Raw genomic sequence first — 23,907 nt, 5'->3', positions numbered from 1 at the left:
ACTATGACGTTTTTAGAGCGACATGCTATACTAAGACGATTTCAGAGCGACATGCTATACTATGACGTTTTTAGAGCGACATGCTATACTATGACGATTTCAGAGCGACATGCTATACTATGACGTTTTTAGAGCGACATGCTATACTATGACGATTTCAGAGCGACATGCTATGCTATGACGATTTCAGAGCGACATGCTATATTATAACGTTTTTAGAGCGACATGCTATACTGTGACGTTTTTAGAGCGACATGCTATACTATGACGTTTTTAGAGCGACATGCTATACTGTGACGATTTCAGAGCGACATGCTATACTATGATGTTTTTAGAGCGACATGCTATATTATGACGATTTCAGAGCGACATGCTATATTATGACAATTTTAGAGCGACATGCTATATTATGACGTTTTTAGAGCGACATGCTATATTATGACGATTTCAGAGCGACATGCTATATTATGACGATTTCAGAGCGACATGCTATACTATGACGTTTTTAGAGCGACATGCTATACTATGACGATTTCAGAGCGACATGCTATACTATGACGATTTTAGAGCGACATGCTATACTAAGACGATTTCAGAGCGACATGCTATACTATGACGTTTTTAGAGCGACATGCTATATTGTGACGATTTTAGAGCGACATGCTATATTATGACGTTTTTAGAGCGACATGCTATACTGTGACGATTTCAGAGCGACATGCTATACTATGTTTACTGAACGACATGCTATACTATAGGCTTTTTAAATTAAGATTTTACTGACTTTTTTTGTTTTAGGTTTTTGTTGGTTTGTTTAGCAACTTATTATAAGAAACTGAACAGTTTTAAAAATTACTATACTTTTACTTGTGCAATGAACTACTATTCTATGACATTTTTTACACAACATATTATACTCTGATGTTTTGTTGAATGACATACTATTTTGACAATATACTGCACTATTACATTTTTTGAACCACATATACATGACAATTTTAGGCAACATCCTATCATTTTGTGCCTTTTGAAACACATAATAATCTATGGGGGTTTTTTGCCGACATGCTATACGATGAACTACAGGCCATACTATGTTTTTCTTGAAAAGTAAACTATACTTTGACATTTTCTGAACTACATCCTATACTATGGAGTTATACACACAGTGCTTTGGTTACATGTTGATTTATAATCTAGATTTTTTTTCTGTTTTGTTTTTTTGATGGGATTACCACAGACCTGACTGTGAACACCGTTGACACCCACCTGAGGGAGACGCTGCCTGAAATCTCCAGGCTGCTTGGTCATGGTCTTTCTGGTCCTGCTCCAGACCACCTTCATCAACTACGTCTTCTTTTGAAGAGGCCCTCAGATGCTGCAACCTCTGACCTTAAGAAGGAACTGCTACTTTCACTCTGTACGAAACGGCGGTTATTTTAAAGACCCAGTTCCTGGCGGCTTTGAGTGAAAATGGCCATAATGTTGTTCACATGGACTGAAAACACTTCGATTCTGCTGTCATCTTTGATCTAAAAAAAATGTGCTCCGTCCAGATGCAAGCAGAGAGTTTAGATGGGACTATTTTTTTTGTATATTTTACATGTAAGCTGATGCAGTACTGAAATCATTTTCTACTGTAAATCTACTCATGGTTAAGTCTGGTGTCTTTTCAAAGGTTTCATTATAGAGCACAGCTGCAGCTCGGTTATGTTCTTGAATAATAAATTACTTATTTGGTCTGTAACATGTCAGAAATTGTTGAAAAATCTCAATCAGTGTTTCCCATATACCAACATGGCACCCTCAAATGTCCATACCCCAAAGATATTCAGTTTACTCTGAGGAGGAACAAAACCAGGGGGTATTCCATGTTAAGACCACAGGATGTCTTCTGACATGGGTTTAAGAAATGAGCTCCAACATATTCATCACTGCAGTAATTATCCAATAGAAGGCTCTTATCTATTTGCTTAGTTATTAAATACAGATGGCAACTTTTTTTGGGCTCGGCAAATCTGGCACTGATATGATTAAAAAGTAAAACATTTCTTTCAGGAAGGTTGCTTTCATTAAACATAAATGAATAATCCCAGCAGTTCTTTCAGTGTCTCTTTAATTATCATATTGAACTTCAGTCCGTCAGTTTCTCACAATGACACCACAGTCTGAGTGTCCTCTAATCCTGTATAAGTCAGAGAATATGAGCAGTATAAGTGAAATATTGCCTTCTGCTGCTGTGACAGTTTGCTCCCTACAATAACGCACGGAATTCATCATATTCAGTGTGTATGTGTGTGTGAGCTGTGTGTGCCTGCAGCCTACAGGTAATAATCCTGAGTGGGACTCCAGCAGCAGGTAGTGATATCACACTCCAAGATGAGTGTCTGGAAAAAAGAAACCCGCTGACGTCACTGATGTCTTCAGGGCACCGAGGCTGACGGGGGACGGGACAGTTTACAGCAGCAGCCAGTGACTCAGGCTGTCAGTCTCCTCCCCTTCTTAGAGACACACCGTGCACCCACACACCCCATTAACCGGTGGGTGTCTCCAGGTACGTAATACTGTCTGTGTGCAGAATACATAATGAGTCACTGTCCCCTGAGCAGAGGTACAGTAGAGTATAAATAACTGAACCTTTCAGTGAGCCCGATTTATATTCAAGTCTGTTCGTGACAAAGACACTGGAGCCAGCATAAAGTAAATTTTTTTAGCAAATATACCTAAATCTTAAAGTAAAGACTGAGAGCATGCAGTGACATATTTATACATCCAGAGCAAGTATAAAATAGTATTTACATCGAAACAAACCGCCTTTCAATCTGAGTGAGCTGCAGGGCTTTAGGTGGATTGTATCCAGTGGTGCAGTAAAAGCGCTAATGCCAAAATGTAAAATACGTAAAATATTTTACAAGTTAAAGTCAGCAATTAAAATGTTACAGAGATAACTAGAATCAAGAAAATGTACTGAAACCAGTTCCGAAAAAATGTCCGCTGTGACAACTATACTGATTATTATCACTCATGCTTGAATGCAAATGCAGGACTTTAACTTTTGTTGCTGTTGCAGCTGGAGTTCATTTTGAACTATTTGGTATAGGACTGTGACTATTGTTTTCATTATTGATTAATCTGCAAACTGTGTTCTCTATTAATAGATGGTTTGATGCGTAAAAATTCGGAAAATAGAAATTCTGTCAAAATTCCCCAGAGCTGAAAGAAGCACTTGTGTAGTCCAACCACCAACTGAACCTGAAATTTATTATAAAACAAATTAAAATGATTAAAAGGAAAAGCAGCAAATCTTCATACTTAAAGTTGGAACTAATAAAAATAATTTCCTGTCAACTGATTCATTCTCTTAGCTGTTCTTGTATCAACTGTTGGTGGTTTAATTAATCACTAAACAGCATCATTTGTACGCTTATGCATCTTGTATGTAAAAATGTTAATTTGTAATGTAATTAGTCTGTCAGATAACTAGTGAAAAACTCATATTTTTCTTTGGTATGTAGCAGAGTAGAACCAGAGAGTGACATTTAAAAGAGTCAAGTAATGTACAAGTACCTCAAATTTGTACTTAACTGTACAGAAAGGAAAGACTACAGAAGAAAAGGGTACATAAAGGGGCCATGGAGCGGCCGATTAAAAATACTAATTTTCTGAAATGCTCTTTATATATGCAAATGACATATTATATAACTAAAATGCACTAGTATATAAAGCTGCTCTCTCGATTCTTACTTCATTTGCTGATACATTAGCGTCACAGGTTTTTACGGAGGGGATTTTAGAAATTTCCTTTCATCACTTCATAAATCAGAAAACATTCTCAAGTCAGAAATGTTTGTACAAAGAAAATGTCTAGAAATCATGCTTTGAATGATATGTGAAATACCTTGGTATTATATTTATGGAACCTGGATAACATAGATTATAGATAGGAATTAAACTGTGAAGGTGACACTTTGGACTCAAAGTTTGATGAAAAACTAATTTTGAGAGAATGGCCTTCAGAGATTGTAGTGCAAGATTAGTAAATACACGCTACAATTTAAAATGTAAGCAAATTAGCTCACAATCTTCAAATTGACCAGGGTTTTGTTTGTAGCATTTCACTTTAAAGCTTTAATTTGCTTTGTTCCCACACTGTCTGCGGCTTTTACTGCATGAAAGAAAACCAACTCTGTTTTTATTTTCCCCAAGCAAAAAATTTCAGCAAAAAGAAAGCCAATAACTTTCAAGCTTTTATTTGAAATGTGACTTTACACGGGGAAACCGAATGTCATGTTTGTGGATATAAAAAAAAGTTCAATAACAAAAACTGTCACACAAAAGGTGTGGTATGTCTTTTTGCAACATTCATCCTGGCTTCCCACCGAATCGGAGCTTTGACAGAGGCACCTCTCTTTAATAAATAGTTTCATTTACAGAACAGAGTAATTAATTATAAATAGATATGAAGGCGCATATTAAACTTTTTTTAAAGCAATTATAAATGTGTTGGTTCAATTACAAAAAAAAAAAAACAAAACAGGCAAGCAAATCAATCAAGCAGAGATGCTAAATTGCAAACAATATTGGCAAATCCAGAATTTGGCACAAAATAATAAACATACAAACAGAACATGATGTTCAAACTCAAGTGAAACTTTAAATAATAGGCACTAGTTGAAGAACAGCCACCACACCAATCACCAGAACACCTTTCCTCACGCTGACATGCCTTTTGATTCATTTCCAAAGCACAAGAGGTAAAAGCCAGTCCAAACTTGTCGTCTTATTCTTATTTACGACAGTTTTCCATTATTATTTTTTTTACGATATGAATGATACACACTGACAAATCTGTTATGGGAACTGAATAAACCACTTTCCGTTTCATTGGCTGAATGGATGAACAGGGATGAACTAGCTCAGGCTTTTTTCTCAACAAAAGGAATTTCAGATATAACTCAGACTTTACGTCCACCTCTTCCTAAACTGACCACTTTAAGCACTTAAATGGGAAAGTATAATCTTGGCAAACTGTGGTACAAGTCAGAACTGAGGCTTTGGCCGAGGCGTCATTAATCACCCGGGTTTTTCTCGAGTCCTGATTTGACACTTTGAAAACAACAACAACAAAAAAAAAAAGGCTTTGGAGAGTTAGCTTGCAGTTGAGGTTCAAAATGTATATTTTAAACAACTGAAATTTTCAAACAAAAATACTGATATGGATGTTTGGACATACACTTCTTTAAATAATTTGAATAAATAATTTCCTAAACAAACTTTGTGCATACATTCTGGCTGATTTTACAAGAGGAAAGATTTCTTTAAACGTCATACCCACACAGAGGTGCTTTCACTGTTGCAAGACATCGACAAATTTCTCCAACGTTACGGGACAGTTCACCTGCACAGCATCATCATAGAGATCGCTCACCGACATCTGTTAAACACAGAGCATAAAGAGAGAAATGTGTGGAAACATTTCAACCTGAGGGAGGTGAAAGAAGAACAGGGGGGAGAGGAAGAGGGGAGGAAAGCCGGGCATGTAGAGAGATGAACTGTCACACGGATGATTGCAGTCGAACCAAGGCAGGTGATGTGTCCTCTGCTGGCTGCAGCTGGAGTCGGGCTGGTTTCTTTGGCATTTTCTGGGCTGTCTGCACTACATGCCGGATCCCTCCAGAGCCAGTCACCGCAGAGGAACACGATGGAGGTCCTGTTTGACACAACGTGGACACTTTCCTCTCCTTTTTCAAAAAAAAAAAAAAAATCTGAATTGTATATATATTTTTTGGGACATAGTCTCTCCTTCTTCACTGTAAAAGTTATCTAGGTAGATAAAGTGCCATGTTGTAATGTCTGCCTCCTTGTGTTGATCGTGTGACTGGAGCGCCCCCTGCTGGTCGCATCAGTAGCAACCTTCTCGCCAGTTCTCTCCTGTGCCGCTGTACGACCGAGGAGCAGGAAGAGATCTGAGAAAACGAGGTAAAAAGGTTATTTTCCCTACAGTAATGTAATATGTTTGAATAGAATAGAATAGATAACTTTATTGTCTATTCCAAATAAAAACAGAAATTTGTCTTTTGTGCTGGAAGACAAAATTTAAAAACCATACTCACTCAAGCAATAAAAACACAGTACAATAAATAAAAACGAGCAAAGCACAGGCCGGAACAGTTACTGCAATGCTTCAGCATGTTTACACAGATGCACATATCTGACGAATCACAGTCTATAATTATATATTATTGTATTATTATTATCACATATTTTTCTTGAAAACTGCAGAAAGAATTTCTAATGCCACTGAGAATCAAACTTAATGATTTTTAATGCCATTTAAGGCCTTAAAGCAATTTAATGACTATTAATGCTTTTTAATAGAAACCCTGTGTGTCTGTAGATGCACTTACCTGCGCACAGGTTGGGCCAGTTTGCTGCGGGGCAGAGGGATGCCTCCTCCTCCCCCTCCTCCAGCAGCACTGGGTCGGGGCAGGCCGCTGCGTGGAGCAGCCAGGGAGCGGGTCGGGGTGGAAGTGGCAGAATTAGGGGTGGATGTGGCCTTTACAGGCTGCCTCAAGGCCAGCGGGGACGGGGCAGGCGTTCGCAGCTTACTGGGAGATGGGACTGAAGACAGGCAGAGCAAGAATACAATCAGAAATAACTGGATAATGGTACATCGTCTTAATACACTTCTATATGTTTCAATCTGTCAGTCTAACAATGAAGTCATGACCAAGAGCACAATGGTGTGAGGTAGAGACCAAAATGATGCCAGTGTACATACAGTAAGTAGGAATTTACTAACCACATCCATTACAAATTCACTAATGCAGTCAGAGCTGTTAAAAGTTGAAAAAAAAACTAGAAAATAAAACATAAATGAACAGAAAGGTTGACTAATACAGCTGCCTACTATGACGCTCGATGCATTGACGGGATGAGGTGATAACACAGACACAGCATATACTAGTGAAAACCAGCAGCACAACATCAACACAACCACGGCGTGGAACCACAATCACAATATTTATAAGGTGGAAGCCCTCAGTGAATACTCACTGAAATCACCTTCTTCTCCAAAGCAACAGGAGAGTGGGACTAGACAAAGACGAAGACAACAGAGACAAGCCTTAATTCAGAGCAGGGAGGAAGGTGCCGAGGGTGGGGTTTAATGCGGTGTCTCTTTCTGCCCGTTTGTTTTCTGAACAAACTTACATGGCTCTCGACCAACAGAAGCAACAAACCTATATGCCATGGAAAAAGGTATGCTTTACCGTCAACTAGCCTGAGTAGAAATTGTAGCTGTGAGCAGTGATGGGGGGTGAGGGAGTAGGTTGTGTGCTGTAATGTAGCCTTGGTCCATATCGTATGAAAAGTTAAAGGAGATCTCATCAAACTCTTTCAGGCATGCTCTCCTTTCTGGTAATCTGACGACATCTGAACGTGTCGGCTTTTTGTCTGAATAAACACGCTGGTCACTTCTCCATTAAAGTTACCACGGCAATGGTACAGGCTTTTACCTAACAACTTTTATGCATCATTTTCAACACTGCACAAGTCTGAACTACATGTAGTCACATTAGCACATAGGTATGCACAAGCAACTTTCTCCACATTGTGTGAAGCAAAGAAATGTCCCTAGCAGTCACGTTTTATCACATGATAGAGTAGGTTTTACAAAACTTTAACAGAAATTAAAGTTTAGTTTGTTGCTTCCGGCTGTTTGTAGGAATCTTTCCTCTGAGTTTCTTAAATACCTCTATATGAGCATCTCCAAAGTGAGAGTTGTGTTTATTTACGCACATGGAACAACACATGCAACTTCATTAATTACTAACAATTATCAATTATCCCTGACATGGAGTCAGGATTGGTCGAGATCAAACGGCAAATCACACTGTAGACTTTTCTTCCAAGTCACAGTTTGTAAGTTACAATCAGCTCATTTGTTCAGGCTAAATCCTGAGTTCCATCACAGCTGGAAGGATATTTTTATTTCACTGTTGGTAAAGTAGTGGTTACACTATCACAAGTTGTAAATAAAAACTTAAGTGTTCAGGATATCATAAATAAACTGAGCTCTTAGTTTTTGGACAGATTCATAAGCGTGCAGTTAGTTTAGTGTTTTGCACGCACATTATGACTCTCAGCCACTGTGGCTGACATTCCTAAATGAAGCCGTGAGGAACATGAACTTAAAACTGATCAGTGTCTGAATGACAGAATGCTGTCACTTTAGCAGATTGGTGATGCAGGAATGCTACATATCTGATGCCTGAAGAGAGTTTGTGTCTCCATTGTTGGTAAGCATTATTCTATATGGTATGTAAAAGGGTTGGTTAGAGCCTAGTGTCTCCAGAGGGAGCTGTAGAAAGTTTGATAACCTCAGTTTCAGTCACTTTAAAGACTACAATCTGAAAATGCAGTTAGAAATCAATGAAAATACTACAGCTCTGTAGCCCCTCCTTATATCTGCTTTAGGCAAAAGACTCAAGGCTACATTAGCCTGTAACAGCACAACACACCCAAGCAGCTGAGATGCATTGTGGGTAAACGAGGTGCCAGGTTTGATCAGAAAAATGCAGATGATTATCATTGTGGGAAGAAAAGAGATGTTAAATCAGGTGCATGCTAACTATCTATGCTAACTCTCTAAATGGCAGTACATGTCCTCCAGAATCACAGACTCCACTGGTAACGCTGATTTTTGTAAAAATATAAAATAGAATTTTTATTAAAAAGTCAAAGAATATCTGCAATGACAATGTAGTCTGTACAAAACACAATAAATAATTCAACTGACTAAAGTTGACAGTAAAACTTAACATTGTACGTAATGAAGACAGTAATGAATGTATAAGCTTATTACTGAGCCTGTGGTAGAACTGATGTGTTTGTGTGCAGAAACAGCTGAACATAATCCTTTCATTAGTCAACATTCACATTCAATTGTGAATGTTAAATCCTTCTTTAGTGGTGGCACACCTGTGGCAGTTACTATAAGCACCATGCTTCACCTACCAACGTCCTTTTTTCTCGCCAAGAAAGCAACAAAAACAGATGCTGAAACTGCACTCAGAGTTACTCCTCAGTCTCAGAGCTTCAAAGGACAAGCTGGCAACGAATGCATTAATACACTTTCCTCACATCCACTTCAAGTCCATAAATATAGCCAATTTATCATTTACTCTCATCAGTAGTCCATATACCGTCAGTACACCGGAAGGTGACGTTAGTACGTCATAAATTGTGCATATGTCTGTGGAAGATCACCCTCACAGCCCCCGGCTGGTTGAGGAGCAGGCTGTTACCTCGCAGGGCAGTTGGGCGTTGGAGGTGCTGTTTGGGTTTCGGGGAGGAGCGAGAGGGGGGCGAGTATCTCGAGAGCTGAGCTGCTGCTGGAAAACAGGGACATGTCAGCATGGGACATGATTCTGCCTGAGATTCAGAACATTACTGGAGAAAAAAAGGGGCTGTCGAAGGCCATTCAAGCCCAAGGTGCAGTCTGAGGCCACTAGGGGGCTCTGCAGACTAAATGGAGGAGCAGCAGGCTGCCAGAGCAAAGTGTCAGTGCCTCTGTCAGGTTTAGCAGCCAATCGACCAGTCTCAGCATAGACAGAGAAAAAGAGGCTGGTTTGGGTTACACATGCTTTATAGTGAGAAGAAGTCAGTGAAAGAAGCAGTCATTTAGGTGTCTCACATGCCCAGGACAGCCAAAGCTCTGACAGAAAAACACATACAACCACCAGCAGGCACAGTAAAGTACAAGAAAGCTACCAAGATTCAGATGAAAACACAACTTTTACTGAATGTATAAAGGCCAATAGCTGAGTCCACATCAACGCTATACCCTGCCCCATGGAGGGCTGGTTAGGACTGGATGGAGGCTGTCACTGCACTTTTAACCAGCTAAAACCTGCCTTTTGATCCCTCTCCAATCTGACTCTAGTAAAAGAGGGATTACTGCTTCTGGATTAGGAACAACACCATTACCTTTGTCTCCCATTACAGGATTACATCAAATGGATAGTCTTAGCTCCAAGAGGTAGGACTCTAAGCTATGAAAGAACATTAAACCATCAAATGTGAAGCTCTGTTAGTGTCACAGATACCAGGAGTCACTCTGGATTCTCTCAGTGTTGGTGGCGTCATGCTTTTATTCCGCAGGAGGTGTGCGTGTCTTTGAAGTGAAAGTTACACCGAGACAATAAGAGGAAGGATGCATGTGAATAAAAGATATTACAACTAAAAATGATCAAAGACAAAGAGGATCCCCAAACACCAAAGCCATGTCACTACAAAGCAGCACAGTCCCTGGACTTTAGGTGCAGCCAGAGGGATTAACAGAATTCTAACTCATACAAAGACTAACATGAGATTACACAGCCTGTCATGTTGCTGAACTTGGAAAGCAAAACAAATATTGATATAATGTCAGCAGACAACAAAGTGATTTCAGTAATGATTTTGATGGTCTGAAAGCTACTGCAGCATAGAGGTGTGTGTAGCAGTGGAGGTATGCAGTCCAATTACAGCACTTTAAAAGATGCTGTCTGCGTCTGAAACAATACTCACTCGCAGACTGGTTCTGGTGTCGAGGAGAGCCTCCGTTTGGCACTTGCAGGTTGGACTCGCAGCTGCGGCTGTTCTTGACGGGTTCTGCTGCCTGAACTGCAGACGCCGCTGAGGAGCGCGTGAGGTTGGGAAGACTACGACGCAGCTTTTCTACAACGGCAGCACAGGTGGCAATTAGATCCATGAAAACAGGACAGATATTACGGATAGACCGCTCATCATCCTGGCTGGTTATTGGGGCTGATGATTGGTTTTTATTCACTGATCAGCAATAAATTACATGCACTGCTTTTAGGCCTGATGCTGCTCCCTCTCTCTGTCTGTAGTAAGCTGCATTAGCAATGAGCAGTTAGCCATTGATAACAGCATCCTAAATGAAGTCTGCATAGTCTCTGTCTGTGTGAGCTTGGCTGAAGTAGTGATGCATTTTAGCAAATTAGCGATTAGCATTAGCATGTAACGCTAGCAAGTTTGGTGAGCTGGCTTGAATAGTTTCTTTGTCTGTGCTAAGTTTGCGTTGGACATTGTAGTAGTTTTGCAGTTAGCATTAGCATTTAGAGGGGTTTGGAGAGTTTATAAGTATAGTTTTCTTGTCACTTGTTTTAGCAGCTGGCACTCGGTATTCAGCATCTTGCACTAGCTAACTGGTAGCATTAGCACTGGTCACTACCTGGAGCATCTCCTAAACGGGCCTGGGTCAGCTGAACGTGGCAGTGCTGTTTGGATGGTGTAGGAGCAGTGTGAACTGGCACTAGGAGGGGTCAATCTGGGACACCAGAGTTCACCGCCTAGCCTCCTGGAGGTGTTGTGGGACTGAACAGGCAAAACACCGTTCAAGGGAGGTTTCCACCTAAAGACCCCCAGAGATGGGTTTGGAATCACTGCTCACTGGTGTGTATAGTGATAGGTCAGGGATCCTAGGTCCTTCTTTGAGTGAGCATCCTCTTTGTTTTGAGCATAAGTGTCTTGTGTTTAAACTAACTCTGTGGGCTCAGCATTGTCTGTCGAGCAAAGACACAGCTTGCAAAGACCAGACAAGAAACACAAGATGCCAAAACAAACCAGGAAATTAGCTACTCTCATAGTGGCTAAGGCCACACCAACAGCTAGTGGCTCAGTAAAGGGGCAGCCACAGATTACCCTGAAATATTGTCTGGAAAACACGAATAAACAATGCTTTAAGATGTGGGCCTTAGTGGGCAACAAAAGTAATAGAACAGTGAATGTTTAACAATACAAAGAAGAACAGCAGACAGAACTGCAGGAGACAAACTGTTCAATCTCAATCAGCTGATTTAACAATAAACAGATAGCATCCCAGCATCCTGTGATGCTCTGACGCATGACTCTGATTACTAATGTACATATTCAGCTATTAAAATGCTTATTAATGAAAAGGCTAGTTATGAATGATATTTTCCCCTGCTATAACATGCTGTTAAAATATAACATGTAATGTATATTGGTGCAAAATATCAGTCATTAGTCTGTCTTGATCCCTAATAATGGTCATCAGTATTGGCCCTGAAAGACCCCATATTGATAGATCCCTACAACATACAATGAACCACAGAAACATGAAGAAAGTGTTTACCCTCATTCTTCACCACGTTGGTCTGCATGTCATGCCCATGGCCCTGCAGCGAGTGGCGAGGCTGCTGCAGGCGGCTGATGATGGGCTGAGGTGAGCCGCGGCTGTGGCTGTAGTCGATGGACCGAGCTGGGGAGCGCGAGCGAGGAGAGTTCCTGGGGGAGGCACGGGGAGAGTGGCGAGGGGAGGGGCTGAAGCGGTTGGAGGGCAGGTGGAAGGCCGGATGCACCGCCTCCTCCTCGTCCTCCAGACTGTGTGCGTCTAACTCCTGGTCGCTGAAGGTGCTGCGCCGCAGTGAGTGGCAGGACGAACCCGAGCTCCGTCTGGATGCCGTCGCAGCGTAGTCTTGTCTCAAACCTGTCAACAAACAACCAAACTATAAAACACTGTTGGGTTGCAGAAAACCGAGGAACAGTGTTGATTTAGGTACGTACTCTCTTCCTGCATGCGTGCCAGTATCTGGACATCAGTGACATCATTGAGTTTGTAGGTAGTCGAGGAGCCCACTGAGTCCTCATCCATTTCTGACGTACTGAGCTCGCTGTCCACTGAGGACTGTGGACTGATAGCCGGAGGATTCCTGTCTGCTGCTGCGTTTCGCTGGTGTACTGGTGAGGAAATAATGAGCAAACTTTTTAGTGACATACTATACAGATCATCTGTGAGCAAAAGTGAGCTATAGAAAGACTTATACCTGCGTTACTGGGCAATAACTGCTGTCTGACTATGGGCACTCTGCTGGGGGTTGAGGAGGGGGAGTTGAAGCCACTGCTGTAGGGGCTGTTGGCTGCATTTGTGCTATACGGGCTTCCATAACCCTGCTGGTTGTACGGACTTCCATACAGGCTCCTGCGCTTGTTGGCTACAGAGTGAGAAACGGTAATAACGTATCAGTTTACATCACATGAGACATTCAGGAAATATATTTACAGATTCAGTAACCAAGTGTTTTACATCTTAAAAGAGCTATCTTCATATTTTTGAATGGATTATTATACACTTTTATGTCTTAAACTTTTCACTCCCACATTGGAATACACAGACATATGTTTATATAGTCTGAGAAAGTAAAAGAGGGTTGGACACTGACTAGCCAAATAAGTATTTGTACTGAACCAAACAGTTTCCATCTACATCTTCACTTTACAAGTTTGCAAGCAAAAAGATGTGAAAAAGGACGACAAACAGTTAACACATGAAAAGTCAGTTTTACAGTTTTTATTTTTTTTAACAGTCAGTAGTATTTATCCTGTAGTAACACTAACACTGATGATTGCTACTGAAATGTCACATAATTTCCTTATGCTGCTTTACAAACACTGCATTTTATAAGTCATACTGTCCTGGTAAAAATAGTCAGTTTAAGCTGTCAAAAGATGAAAATGTAAGAGTGTTCTCAGCTAATAGTCTTTTTCAGTGGGATTCTCTGACCATCAGATGTCTTCACGGTTCGCTAGCTGTCTGTTCTCTGTGCGTGCTGAAAAACAATCCACTGTTCACACACAACACTGGCTCTGTAAATCAAACTGAGTGGCTCAGACCAGTCTACACAACACTTTTCCAGTGTCATGCACGGGACAAGGAGAAAATCTGGCACATGCTATCTAATTATGCTAACTACTTAAATTAACAACTCATTTAATGAAAAGTCGGTCACATCATTTCTCTTGTACTTTGACTTTGCACAGGTGGATTCTATCACGCAGAAGGATCTTAAAAGTTCTTTGATGCAAGAAATGATGATTTTTTTTTTTACCCTTTTTTGTCCAATTCTAATTACTGCATAACAATTTACATTAGAAAAAAAAAAGAATACAAAAGTCAATCACAAGTAAACAACTTAAAATTTCCTACTTAATATAGAATAATTGTCTTAGTGACTCATTAGTTTAATAAACAGCTCAAAGAAGGCAGCTTAAACGTCACCAGTAGAAGAGGAAATTTGGCAGTTATTGTTTGGCTTGTTCAGTATGCTAACATATTACCATCTACACACTTTCTGATGAAGCCTGTTGGTCTCCCATGTGTGTGATTACTAATGTCAGCAGTGTCGGCTCAGAGTCGGCACCTCTATGAAAGTCATGCACTGTGCTGCCAGTCTGGTTGAGTCTCTTACACCGTATGCTGAGTGTGGGCCCGATAGAGAGTTCATACATCATCAGCTGAGAGAAACACTTAACAATACGTGCCATTCAATCATGACACACACAGCACAATGCAGTTCTCTGTGAAACTCAGCGAAACAGCAGTCAAAGGCTGCAGTCTATAGTCCCCGATGGTCTCGATCATGAGATCAGACTGTGTGGACAGGCGGCCGGTTAACTGAGATACTTTTGGGCGATCTGGATGCTTATTGTTGCTGTGTGCACTTGTTTACCTATCCTTCTGTTTCTCTAGGAGACGGGATGTGTTTACACAGGTCGGCGGTGACTGGAAAGCAGCCTTTTAAGATCAGCTAACTCCTCTTTCCATTTCTCCCTCTCCTCCTCTCGCTCTGCACTCTGTCCTGTTGCATTATTTAGGAAATACCATCATGTCCACTGTGCTGCCATCCGCACGGATCAGCTACTGAGGAATGTCAACAGCACTGCAACATGTAGGCCTGTAACGCTGCACACGTTTAACCAACGGATGGTTTGTTTTCCATAAAAGAATGGGTCAGGTCAACAATCGAGGTTAAATATTCAGTTGGACGTCTGTCACGTTCCACTGTGTTATTTTACAGCCTAGAACATATTATGCATGTACACAGCATACACAAACAAATCCACATAATGACATATTTCTGAGAGCGCTTACAGTACAAACATAAATTTTCTGTCTGTGAGAGGAGTCACAACAGCTATTATTAAGAAAATCTGGACATAACTTATGTACAGATCACTAGAATTGCTGCAGTCCATTTGAAACCACCTCATGGTTCAGTGGAGGTGGATTTGGAGGTGGTTTGGTGATGTGACCTATCACAGTAATCCTAGTAGCACAATGTCATTAGGAAGAGACACTGAAAAATCTAAAGGGATCTGTTGCATAGGGACCAACAAAAATAGAGTGTCCTCAAATCCTAAGTAGGAAGATGGGAAAAGAAACAATGTTCCTACCCACTGTGATTGATGTAATTTCAGTTTACTGTGATATGAAATTGTACTGGAGGACTTTCCGTCTTTGCTTTTCAGCCCATGGAAACCTCAGGGCAGTTTCCACAGGCGAAAACCCTCCCTAAATGAGCCAGCACATAACAGACTGCTTAAGGCCAGCTGGGAATAAATGTATGAGGGGGAAATAGAAGACAAAGCTTGGTATTGAAGTCTACTTATTATAAAAATAAAAGAACGAGTTAAACAGCTGCAGAGAGCTTTAAGCATATCACAAGAGAAGAGCAAACAGAGACGCTTTTGTCAATGAGAGAGATAAATACCACAAAGGAGAGAAGGGATAAAACTGGCAGACACATGCAAGAGGGAGGTGAACTAACTCTACAGTAGGAGGTCTTTGAAAAGTCAAAGCTTTTACAAGTAGAAAACAGGGCAGGTCAGCCATGTGACTGTGGTTGGGACCTCTTGAGTCTGGACCTAAGCTGTGGGACAGCTGTCAAAGCAGCACAATGGAAAAGAGCTGTTTAACTGTTCAGCAAACTGGTTTCACTGCTTATCAGAACTCTCTGGCATGAGTAAAGGTGTGCTGTCTGACCCTTACAGTTAAATCAAGGAACTATCTGCCAGGCGTTTCCTCCCTGCTGTTTGTTATATAACTGAGACACGTCATGTGGGGATATGAGTTTTTTCAGGGTGTGCACATACACGAGGCTTGGCCACCACTCAAACACAAAACTTAAGGTCATAATTAAAGTATGTGAATGACTGGGATGAGTGTGCATTTACTGCATATGTTAACTCCAACGTAATGTGTACACAAACACCCCATATCAAACTTGTACAGTTCGCGTTGCAGGACTTAAGGAAATCTTCACTTAATCAATCTACCACAAGTGGAGTGAAAGAGGTTTTTTCTTTGCCGCTGCTTTGCTGACACAAACTCAACCAACACCATGGCAACAGGGTTTCCATGCTCCCGTTAGAGACCGGGTGTGAAGAAGAAGTAGCCGGGAGCCATGACGGGTGTGTCTGGTGAGTCTCACAGTCACAAATGCTCCCAGAATGCAATGTGGGCAGAAAATGGAATTAATTCATTTGCAAGAAATCTTTAAGACCTTGACTTTAGTGATTAATTTTAATGTCTTAAAACTACAAGACTCAGAGGATTTTATTTTATTTTTTGTCTTTCCATCAGTGCTAACGGAGGGGTGACGGGAGCAGGGTGGGTGGTATCAGTGACAAGGGGTGGGGTATTTTCAGGACAAAGTAGGATGACGTTATCCTCTTTCCATATCTACAGCGATGATATCACCACTAATAAGCACAATTCCCTAAACCAGCCTCAAGTGGATAGTTTTGTGGGAGTATTAGTCAGCAGTTAGACAGATAGTGTGCTTTGTATCTTTATTAGATTTATTATCATTCAAGAGGACAGCCAAAAACTGCTCTCAACATACCAGAATTCATATGTATATCTGTTCTGAGAAAAACAGGCTACTCCACTTGTTCCACAAAAGAGCCACATTTGTATTATTTTAGGAGCCGCTCTAAACAAATGCCGGTATCCTTAGATGGGGAGGCGTCTGTGTGTCCAGGTGCAGTGCTGATTCTTGCACAACAGAGCAGAGAGGATCAAATCCACCCCAGCGAACAACCTTCAGCGGCCTATTGCTCAACATGATCCAACTGTCACATGGGCATACCGCTGTCAAAATGGAAATGACCCCTCTCAGTTTAGCTGCGAGGATTTGAGGCCTGTCCTTCTCACCGAAAGACTAACTATAATTAGTGGAAGTAAAAAGCTCAGGAAACAGGCATTGCACAAGTCTAAAGGAGGAAAGATGAGGTAAGCCTGGGTGCTGAGTGCTCGCTGATAACTTTCATTTTTATTGTGAATATGTGCCATAAACACATCGCAAAAGGCTGTCTGAAATGCAATGAATTGCAACAACTATTTCACTTACATTGACCATGCTTTTACACCATTCAGCCAATCAGGTGAAGCCCCAGCTAGCTTCCAGATTAACTATTATTGATGTTGAGGCGACTGCCAGGTTAGCAAGTATGACAGCTGAGGGAAGAGATAAGAGGAAGGAAAATGTCCAGAGATTTTGTTGAGTTTCGAAGAACATATTTTAAAAGGGAGCAGCACAAATTAAACTGTAATTTCTTATAATTATAATGCCTAGGTTCAGTTGAATTGATTGATATTCATGTACAAATTGTTCAATAAAAGCACTTTAATTAACTTCTTTATTCCGTGGGCATTGGCAGTGTGCCCGTTAAAGCAGAAAGGAGGAAATGTGCAGCGAATACATTTCGATGCTTGTTTTCTTCTATTTGTGCAAGTCATATCGTCATTGCAATGGAGCAATGTTGTCTTTATGACTGCTTTAGACTCTGCTGAATGGGTCTGCCATTCACAACAGCACGCTATGCGGTGCGACACTGATCAGTCAGAGAGTTGAGGCCTGTCAGTATGAAACTATTTAACATCCATTCTGCTTCTAAATGTGAACCTTCAACATAGATGGAAGTTTGATTAGTGGTTGAGAAGGAAGTGAAGCACTAGAAAGATGGAAAAACTATCACAGATGTAAACATAAATAAGTAAACATCTTACATGCATTCAGCCTCCAGGTGTACTAACATGCACCAAAACGATAAATATTTTGCAGGCCCCACGGCATAATGTAAATCACCCATTATTCCACAGACAAACCGCTAACAACAAAAGAGGGAAACAGAAGTCCCCGTAACATTGATCAATAACTTACATAGTTTTATGAGTCAAACAGGCATTTGTGGCACTATCAGCAAGGTGTAGTGCTTTCAGTTCTTAAAACTAAAGACATTTTCTATACGTTCTTGATCTGTGCCCACCATCTCCTTGTAAAACTACAGCGTCTGGCAAATAACACTTCCTCAAACATGCACTTCTATACTTCAGCTTCCCTCTAGGATAGGAGGGAACATGCATGATGAATCAAACTTGTTTTTGTGGTTTGTTTTTAGTCGTATGTCTGTTAGTTGTAGGTTCAAGAAAAGAAGTGTGAGCAATATAGGAAATAGGCTTGTTTTGTATTTTTCTTGTGCTCCAGACTCAATAAAATGGGAATATAAATACTTGTATAAATTAAAGCCTATTAATAATAGGAACAATCATGACATTTTCATATCGATCCAGCATGAAGTGTTATTTCTGCACTTCCCCCTTGTCAGATTGACAGTTCTATATATACAACCTGTGGATTCAGAGTAAACTAACTACTTGTTTTTATGTTTAAGATAACTTTCTAATGACTTTTGTTTGGCACTTTGAAAAACAGAAGAGCCTGATTGACTGAAATCACACAGAAAGACAGACAGACAGTTATCCTTCTGAATATCCCATTTACTCCTGGTATTAACATGCAATCCATATCCAGATGACTTATCTTGGATACAAGAAAATGCCTAAAACTGAAGTGAAAACACACTGGGGTCAGAAAGCATTTAGACCACATTTGGAGGTGGTCAGGCTCACATTGTGATCGGATTTCAGCAGGTGTAAATGCAATCTGCACAGCGTGACAACAGCCTGAAGGAAAGTTGAAAGGTCACCCAACACCTCGGGTTGTAAATCAAACATTTCACCACAATACAATACTATATAGATTTTTAGAAACCTGCATGATATTTGTCAACATCGAAGAGTCTGTCACATTGCGATTTTAACCAGATGGAATTCATGGACATACATTTGATTAAGGACAACATGATACTGTCTGCCCGTTGAACACATTCAGTAACACTTGTATTAACTCACAAAAAACACTAAAATATGACTTGACAATTACATTTCTGAAATCTCCCAGATAATCAACTGAAAAGCAATCTGTACTTTTCAAAAATAAAGACAAAAGATCTTCATATGTTCTCTATAAGCGCCACATTTTAGTGCGGATGCTTTTAATCTGTTAACTTAAAGATGACGATGCAGATCAGTGTTTTCATTATGAATCAGTCATGCTGGACCACTGCTCAGATCAATGAATCTTTACAACCCTACTAACTGCACCACTTCATGTTAACTCAAACAAGCTTGATAAAAGCTACAGATAGCAGCAGAAACTATAACTCAGCGATGAAGGGAAAAGATACAGCAGCATTGCTTTTTTTTTTTTTTTTTACCTGTGTGGACCATATTTGCTGAGAGGCCAGCCTCTTAACCTTGAGATTGGATCAATTTGTGGGCACAACTGAGATAACACATTTTAACACACAGGAAACCATATATTGGATATCATAATCCACCTAACATGCCCAGATACAAACTGCATCTGGCAACGATCTGTAACATGCCAAAAGAATTATTTCCTAATCGCTGTTGTTGTTACGGTTTCTATAACTTCTACTACTGCTGCAGCTCCTAAAAACACGACAAGTTTGTTTACCTGACATGGTGAGGTCCAGTCTGTGGATGAGGGAGCGCTTGGCTGATTCCATCTCAGGACTGGGGTTGTCCAGAGCTTGGCGACACCACACAACAGGACTCAAGGATTTTTGCAGGGGACTATTGAGTTTTGCCTCATACAACCTGAAAAAACACAAACCGCACATGTCACCTTGTGACAGCTCACACCTTGTACACCTAATATGTGATGTGACTCGACAGCTCCAGGAGGAAATTTGATTGGGAAGATAAGTGTTTGGGCCTGGTTTTATCACAGAGTGCTGCACTACAGTGGGAAGAGACAAGAAAGCATTCAAGAGGTACGAAGAGGCTGAATATTACAGTTTGTTTTCATTTAGATCTATTTCATTCATAAATACTTGAACCTTTGAGGGCTATAAACTACTTAAAAAACTGAAGTACCACAAGTTAGTTTAAAACTCACCAAAAGGTGACTTTCAGATGTCTTTCAGGCTTTTCAGTAGTATTATATATTCTCCTTTATGTTCACATGTTCAAGTGCTTCCTGTCTCTAGAGTCTCCAATGGCAATGAGGACAATGTGACTTTAAACTCCTGCTGCTGCAAACTTTTAAGAATGAAGCATTTGAACAAGGCATTGAGTTCATTGCTTAGTCAGCTGCATTGATTTAAACCCTCTTGATAATGATGGGTGCTCATCAAGGTATAAAATAAGGCCGCAAACTAACCGAAGTGGCAGCGACTTTGTGTTCTGCAGTAGCAGAAGTAATGCAAATGCGCATTTGTCATTGATGAGAAGAGAAAACAAGAGAAGAGTTACTGCTCAGAAGAGAAATCTGAGTCAGCAGCTGTCAGCACAGTAGCAGCCATAGAGGAAGACTTTCACGATGAAAGCAGAAACATGACAGACAAATAAAAGCAAACGCAGAGAAGCCTAAAACTGGGACTGCTCATTTTCATTGTTTACCAACACTACAGTTAGCATAGCACATAGTAAATCTGCATCTTCATACATGATTTTTACAACTCGTACGCAGTGACCGGAGAGAGACTGGCATCTATTGATAGGCAGGGAGCACACTGCAGAGCCAGGCAGCATTTTAAAATCCACTCTGATGCTAATTCATGGGATTACAGGAGTCTGTGACAGGAGTTGGCGAGAGTAAGGCACTACGGGGTAATCCCAGATGCCAATCTGATCCAGAGGGCAGACAAACAGCCAGGGCATAATGAGACCGGCTCTGCTGGGCATGAGTGAGCAATGTCTGAAAGTAGTCGAGGGCTCAGTCGCTGGCAGAGGCACACTGCTGCAGATTGAGATTGCTCTACTGATTTAGCCAAAGAATGGGTCGAACAACAATCATTAAAAAGGCTTTTAACTTCAAGAAACACACAATTATTAGCAGCATCCTCCTTATAACATACATGTACTCCTGTCAGTTATATTCACTGTCACATCACCTTTTGTTCTTATTTTTGAGGCCACTTCGCACACTTAGAACCTGTCATATCACTGATTGTAGCAACTTCAACAACTGTCATTCAGGTGCATTTACAGTTACGCCTTAATGTTGCTATTACAATGTCATTTCCACAGCAGACGCCAATCAATCAAACCCTTCCTAACAAGACAGATAATATGGGCCATTTCCTACAGATCATTATATTCACGTCCTGTCAGTAACTGCTCCCTTCCAAATAGCTGCTCCATTTCTATCATAACAGATCTTCTGCTGAGTCTAAATGTCTGCTGCTTCTTTAAGGGATTTCTTTGAGTCGGGATGAGATTCAGGATTGTGCATCTTTATAAACCATCTAACCCTAATAACTAGAAATCCTCAGTGTGGGATTACATAACACAGTGTAGTGGGAGAGGATTAGGAAAGGTATAGGAATGGACATGTGGGCTGTGAGAATTATTCTAATAACAAGCAGAGTTACATGATGCTAAATGGACATCCAAGACACTCTGCATGACCCATCATGCCATTGTTGGTAATCCCTGCATTTGCAACGCTGACGATCAGCTTTATGGCACTGTCAGAGCTTTTTATTTCTGCACTACGAGCTGACTGTCCTATTTCCCATCTCTTGGCTCTCTCACTTAGTGCAGCACACTTGTAGCTGTGTGCCAACTGCTGTGCTGAAGGGAATTCAGAGGAGGACTATAACCATGGATACCTCTCCCACATGGCTGTTTAGGCAGGAAAACAACTTTGATTTTAGACACTGGTCTCCTGCCATTAGTGCCAATGACAAGCCAAGCAAACTGTCACATTACTACACCAAAGAAACGGTCTAATAGATGATCTCAGGGTGCTGACAGCTGAGAGGCCTGCTCATCTGAAACTAATGCACCAACTGTAAGCAAAAGTATGGAACAATGACTGCATGACAAAGCGTGTCTATTGTGATCAGACAGTCACAGAAGTGTCTTGGCATCGCCCATATGACTTGTCCAACAACACACTCCAATCCACAATGAGTCTCCTTCAGTGGAAGATTTCATTGAAGCTACTGAGACTGTTCATGCCAGGCGTTTGTTAATGTGTACAACAGCTGTGCCCTGGCAATTAAAGCTGTCACCGGGCCCTGAAGACACAAACACGGCTGTAAAGGCAAGACAACTCCCGAGACATGCCTACCACTAACTCACCAGCTGTCCTCGTCTTCGTGTAGACAATCCATGTCTTCGAGGTCTAAGATTTCCACTTCATCCAGGATTGAGGTTTCTGCTTCGTCCATGAAGCCCCCGGTGGTGTCTGAATAAAGTGAGTTCATACTGGTGGCAGCGGAAGCTCCCTCACATTCATACGCCCTCCTGAAGCTGATGCCGTCGTACGACAGTCTGGGGCTCAAGCAGCGGTTGTTCTCCAGCAGCCCACTGTAGCCGCCCGTACCGACGAACCCCACCCCAGGGAAGCCGGCCAGACCGGCTGCCATCCCCGCTGACAGGGACGACGAGTCGTATCCGGCGCTGAGGGGTCTGTGATTCCCTGACATGGCCCCGGACGAGGACAACATCGTAGACCTGCTCCGGAGCTGCTCGTTCTGCTGTTCGAGTTTCTTCACCAAGTCCTGGAGCTTCCGCACCTCCAAGTCGGCGTTGATATTAGAGTTGATATCCTCCATAGTGGCTCCTCAGCCAGCCAGCGGAATTTTTTGCGGTCCTCTGTGGTATTTTTTAGGCGTTTCTCCTCCGAGAGTCTCTTGTTTTTTGTTCACGTCTCTGTTATCTACGTGTTCAAGGAGGACACTTTGGTGTTCAACCGACTTAAGAAGCTCAACGTCGTCATCTTCTCCGGTTATTCGTGCTCACGGGCAGGGTCGAGGCCATTTTCACAACACTCGTCACCAACTGTGAAAGACCAACAGGCGGCGGATGGCATACGTCACCGCGCTCGACATCGGGACCGAGCACGTAACCAACACCTATATGCGCGTGCACATATAGCCATCGAAACGTCATATTTTTACATTAATTAACTGATAAAACCAACACTCTGTTAGCCAGAAATATTTCTGTGATCCCTTATTAATACAACTTACTATTTAATTTTGTATTAAAGGAAATATTTAAAAAATGGATTTATCTAGTATTCTAGAAGAATACTAGGACTAAATGACACAGAAAAAATATATTATGATTATTTTGAAAATTATTGAGGCACATTTTTTAAACATTAAAATTTTATGTTGCATGCTACCTTATTTGTCGAAATTATAATTTATAGACCAGGGAATCTCTATAGCACCGCACTGCTTTATTTACAACAGTATGTTGTATATCCCAGCAATTAATGGAAATATTAAAACTGCAAATGGTGAAGTGCAATATCCAAATCTCAGGAGCTGGAACTTTTCGATAAAGTTATTATGTGTCACAAAATACTATTATAAATGAAGCACTGTGGTGCTAAAAAGATGCCCCGTCCTACAAATCATATTTTCCACATATTTAGGAGCATGAATGTTTTGCAACAAAAATGACATCATTTTCAATTTTTTTCTCAGTGGAAAAAAATGAGCATTCCCAAAAACATGACTCACGCTCGCTCACGCTGCACAATTTTACAAAATCTGTCAAATATAATCACAGTAGGATTTATTGGGTGTGTGTTTTGTTCAGTTCTAATCTGTTGTGATAATTTCAATAATATTTCGTTTAGTTGTTTATCCCAAATGGATAACACTGTCTCATCTCTACAGAAATTAAACATTAATATCTTCAAG

At 41.0% G+C, this 23,907-nt stretch overlaps 1 protein-coding gene across 4 annotated transcripts; it reads right to left on the bottom strand.

Moving 5' to 3' along the window:
• Positions 1-4,234: 4,234 nt before the first annotated feature.
• On the bottom strand, positions 4,235-23,068 carry slain2 (SLAIN motif family, member 2). 4 transcript variants are annotated; one of them, XM_022199516.2, is made up of 9 exons: positions 22,331-23,067; positions 19,695-19,837; positions 12,858-13,025; positions 12,598-12,771; positions 12,167-12,520; positions 10,573-10,722; positions 9,309-9,395; positions 6,408-6,621; positions 4,235-5,966 (listed from the first exon to the last, which is right to left on the bottom strand). In XM_022199516.2, the coding sequence occupies exons 1-9, from the start codon at positions 22,804-22,806 to the stop codon at positions 5,903-5,905; spliced, it is 1,830 nt and encodes a 609-aa protein (XP_022055208.2). In that variant the 5' UTR covers positions 22,807-23,067; the 3' UTR covers positions 4,235-5,902. The 4 variants fall into 4 exon arrangements, 3 of the variants coding, with proteins under 3 accessions (XP_022055208.2, XP_022055210.2, XP_022055211.2); XM_022199518.2 differs by lacking the exon at positions 9,309-9,395 and adding an exon at positions 7,057-7,095; XM_022199519.2 differs by lacking the exon at positions 9,309-9,395.
• Between the last annotated feature and the right edge of the window lie 839 nt (positions 23,069-23,907).

This window comes from Acanthochromis polyacanthus, chromosome 4 (assembly GCF_021347895.1).
Source record: "Acanthochromis polyacanthus isolate Apoly-LR-REF ecotype Palm Island chromosome 4, KAUST_Apoly_ChrSc, whole genome shotgun sequence".
NCBI classification, from domain to species: domain Eukaryota; kingdom Metazoa; phylum Chordata; class Actinopteri; family Pomacentridae; genus Acanthochromis; species Acanthochromis polyacanthus.
This window is presented reverse-complemented; position numbering and strand designations above follow the sequence as displayed.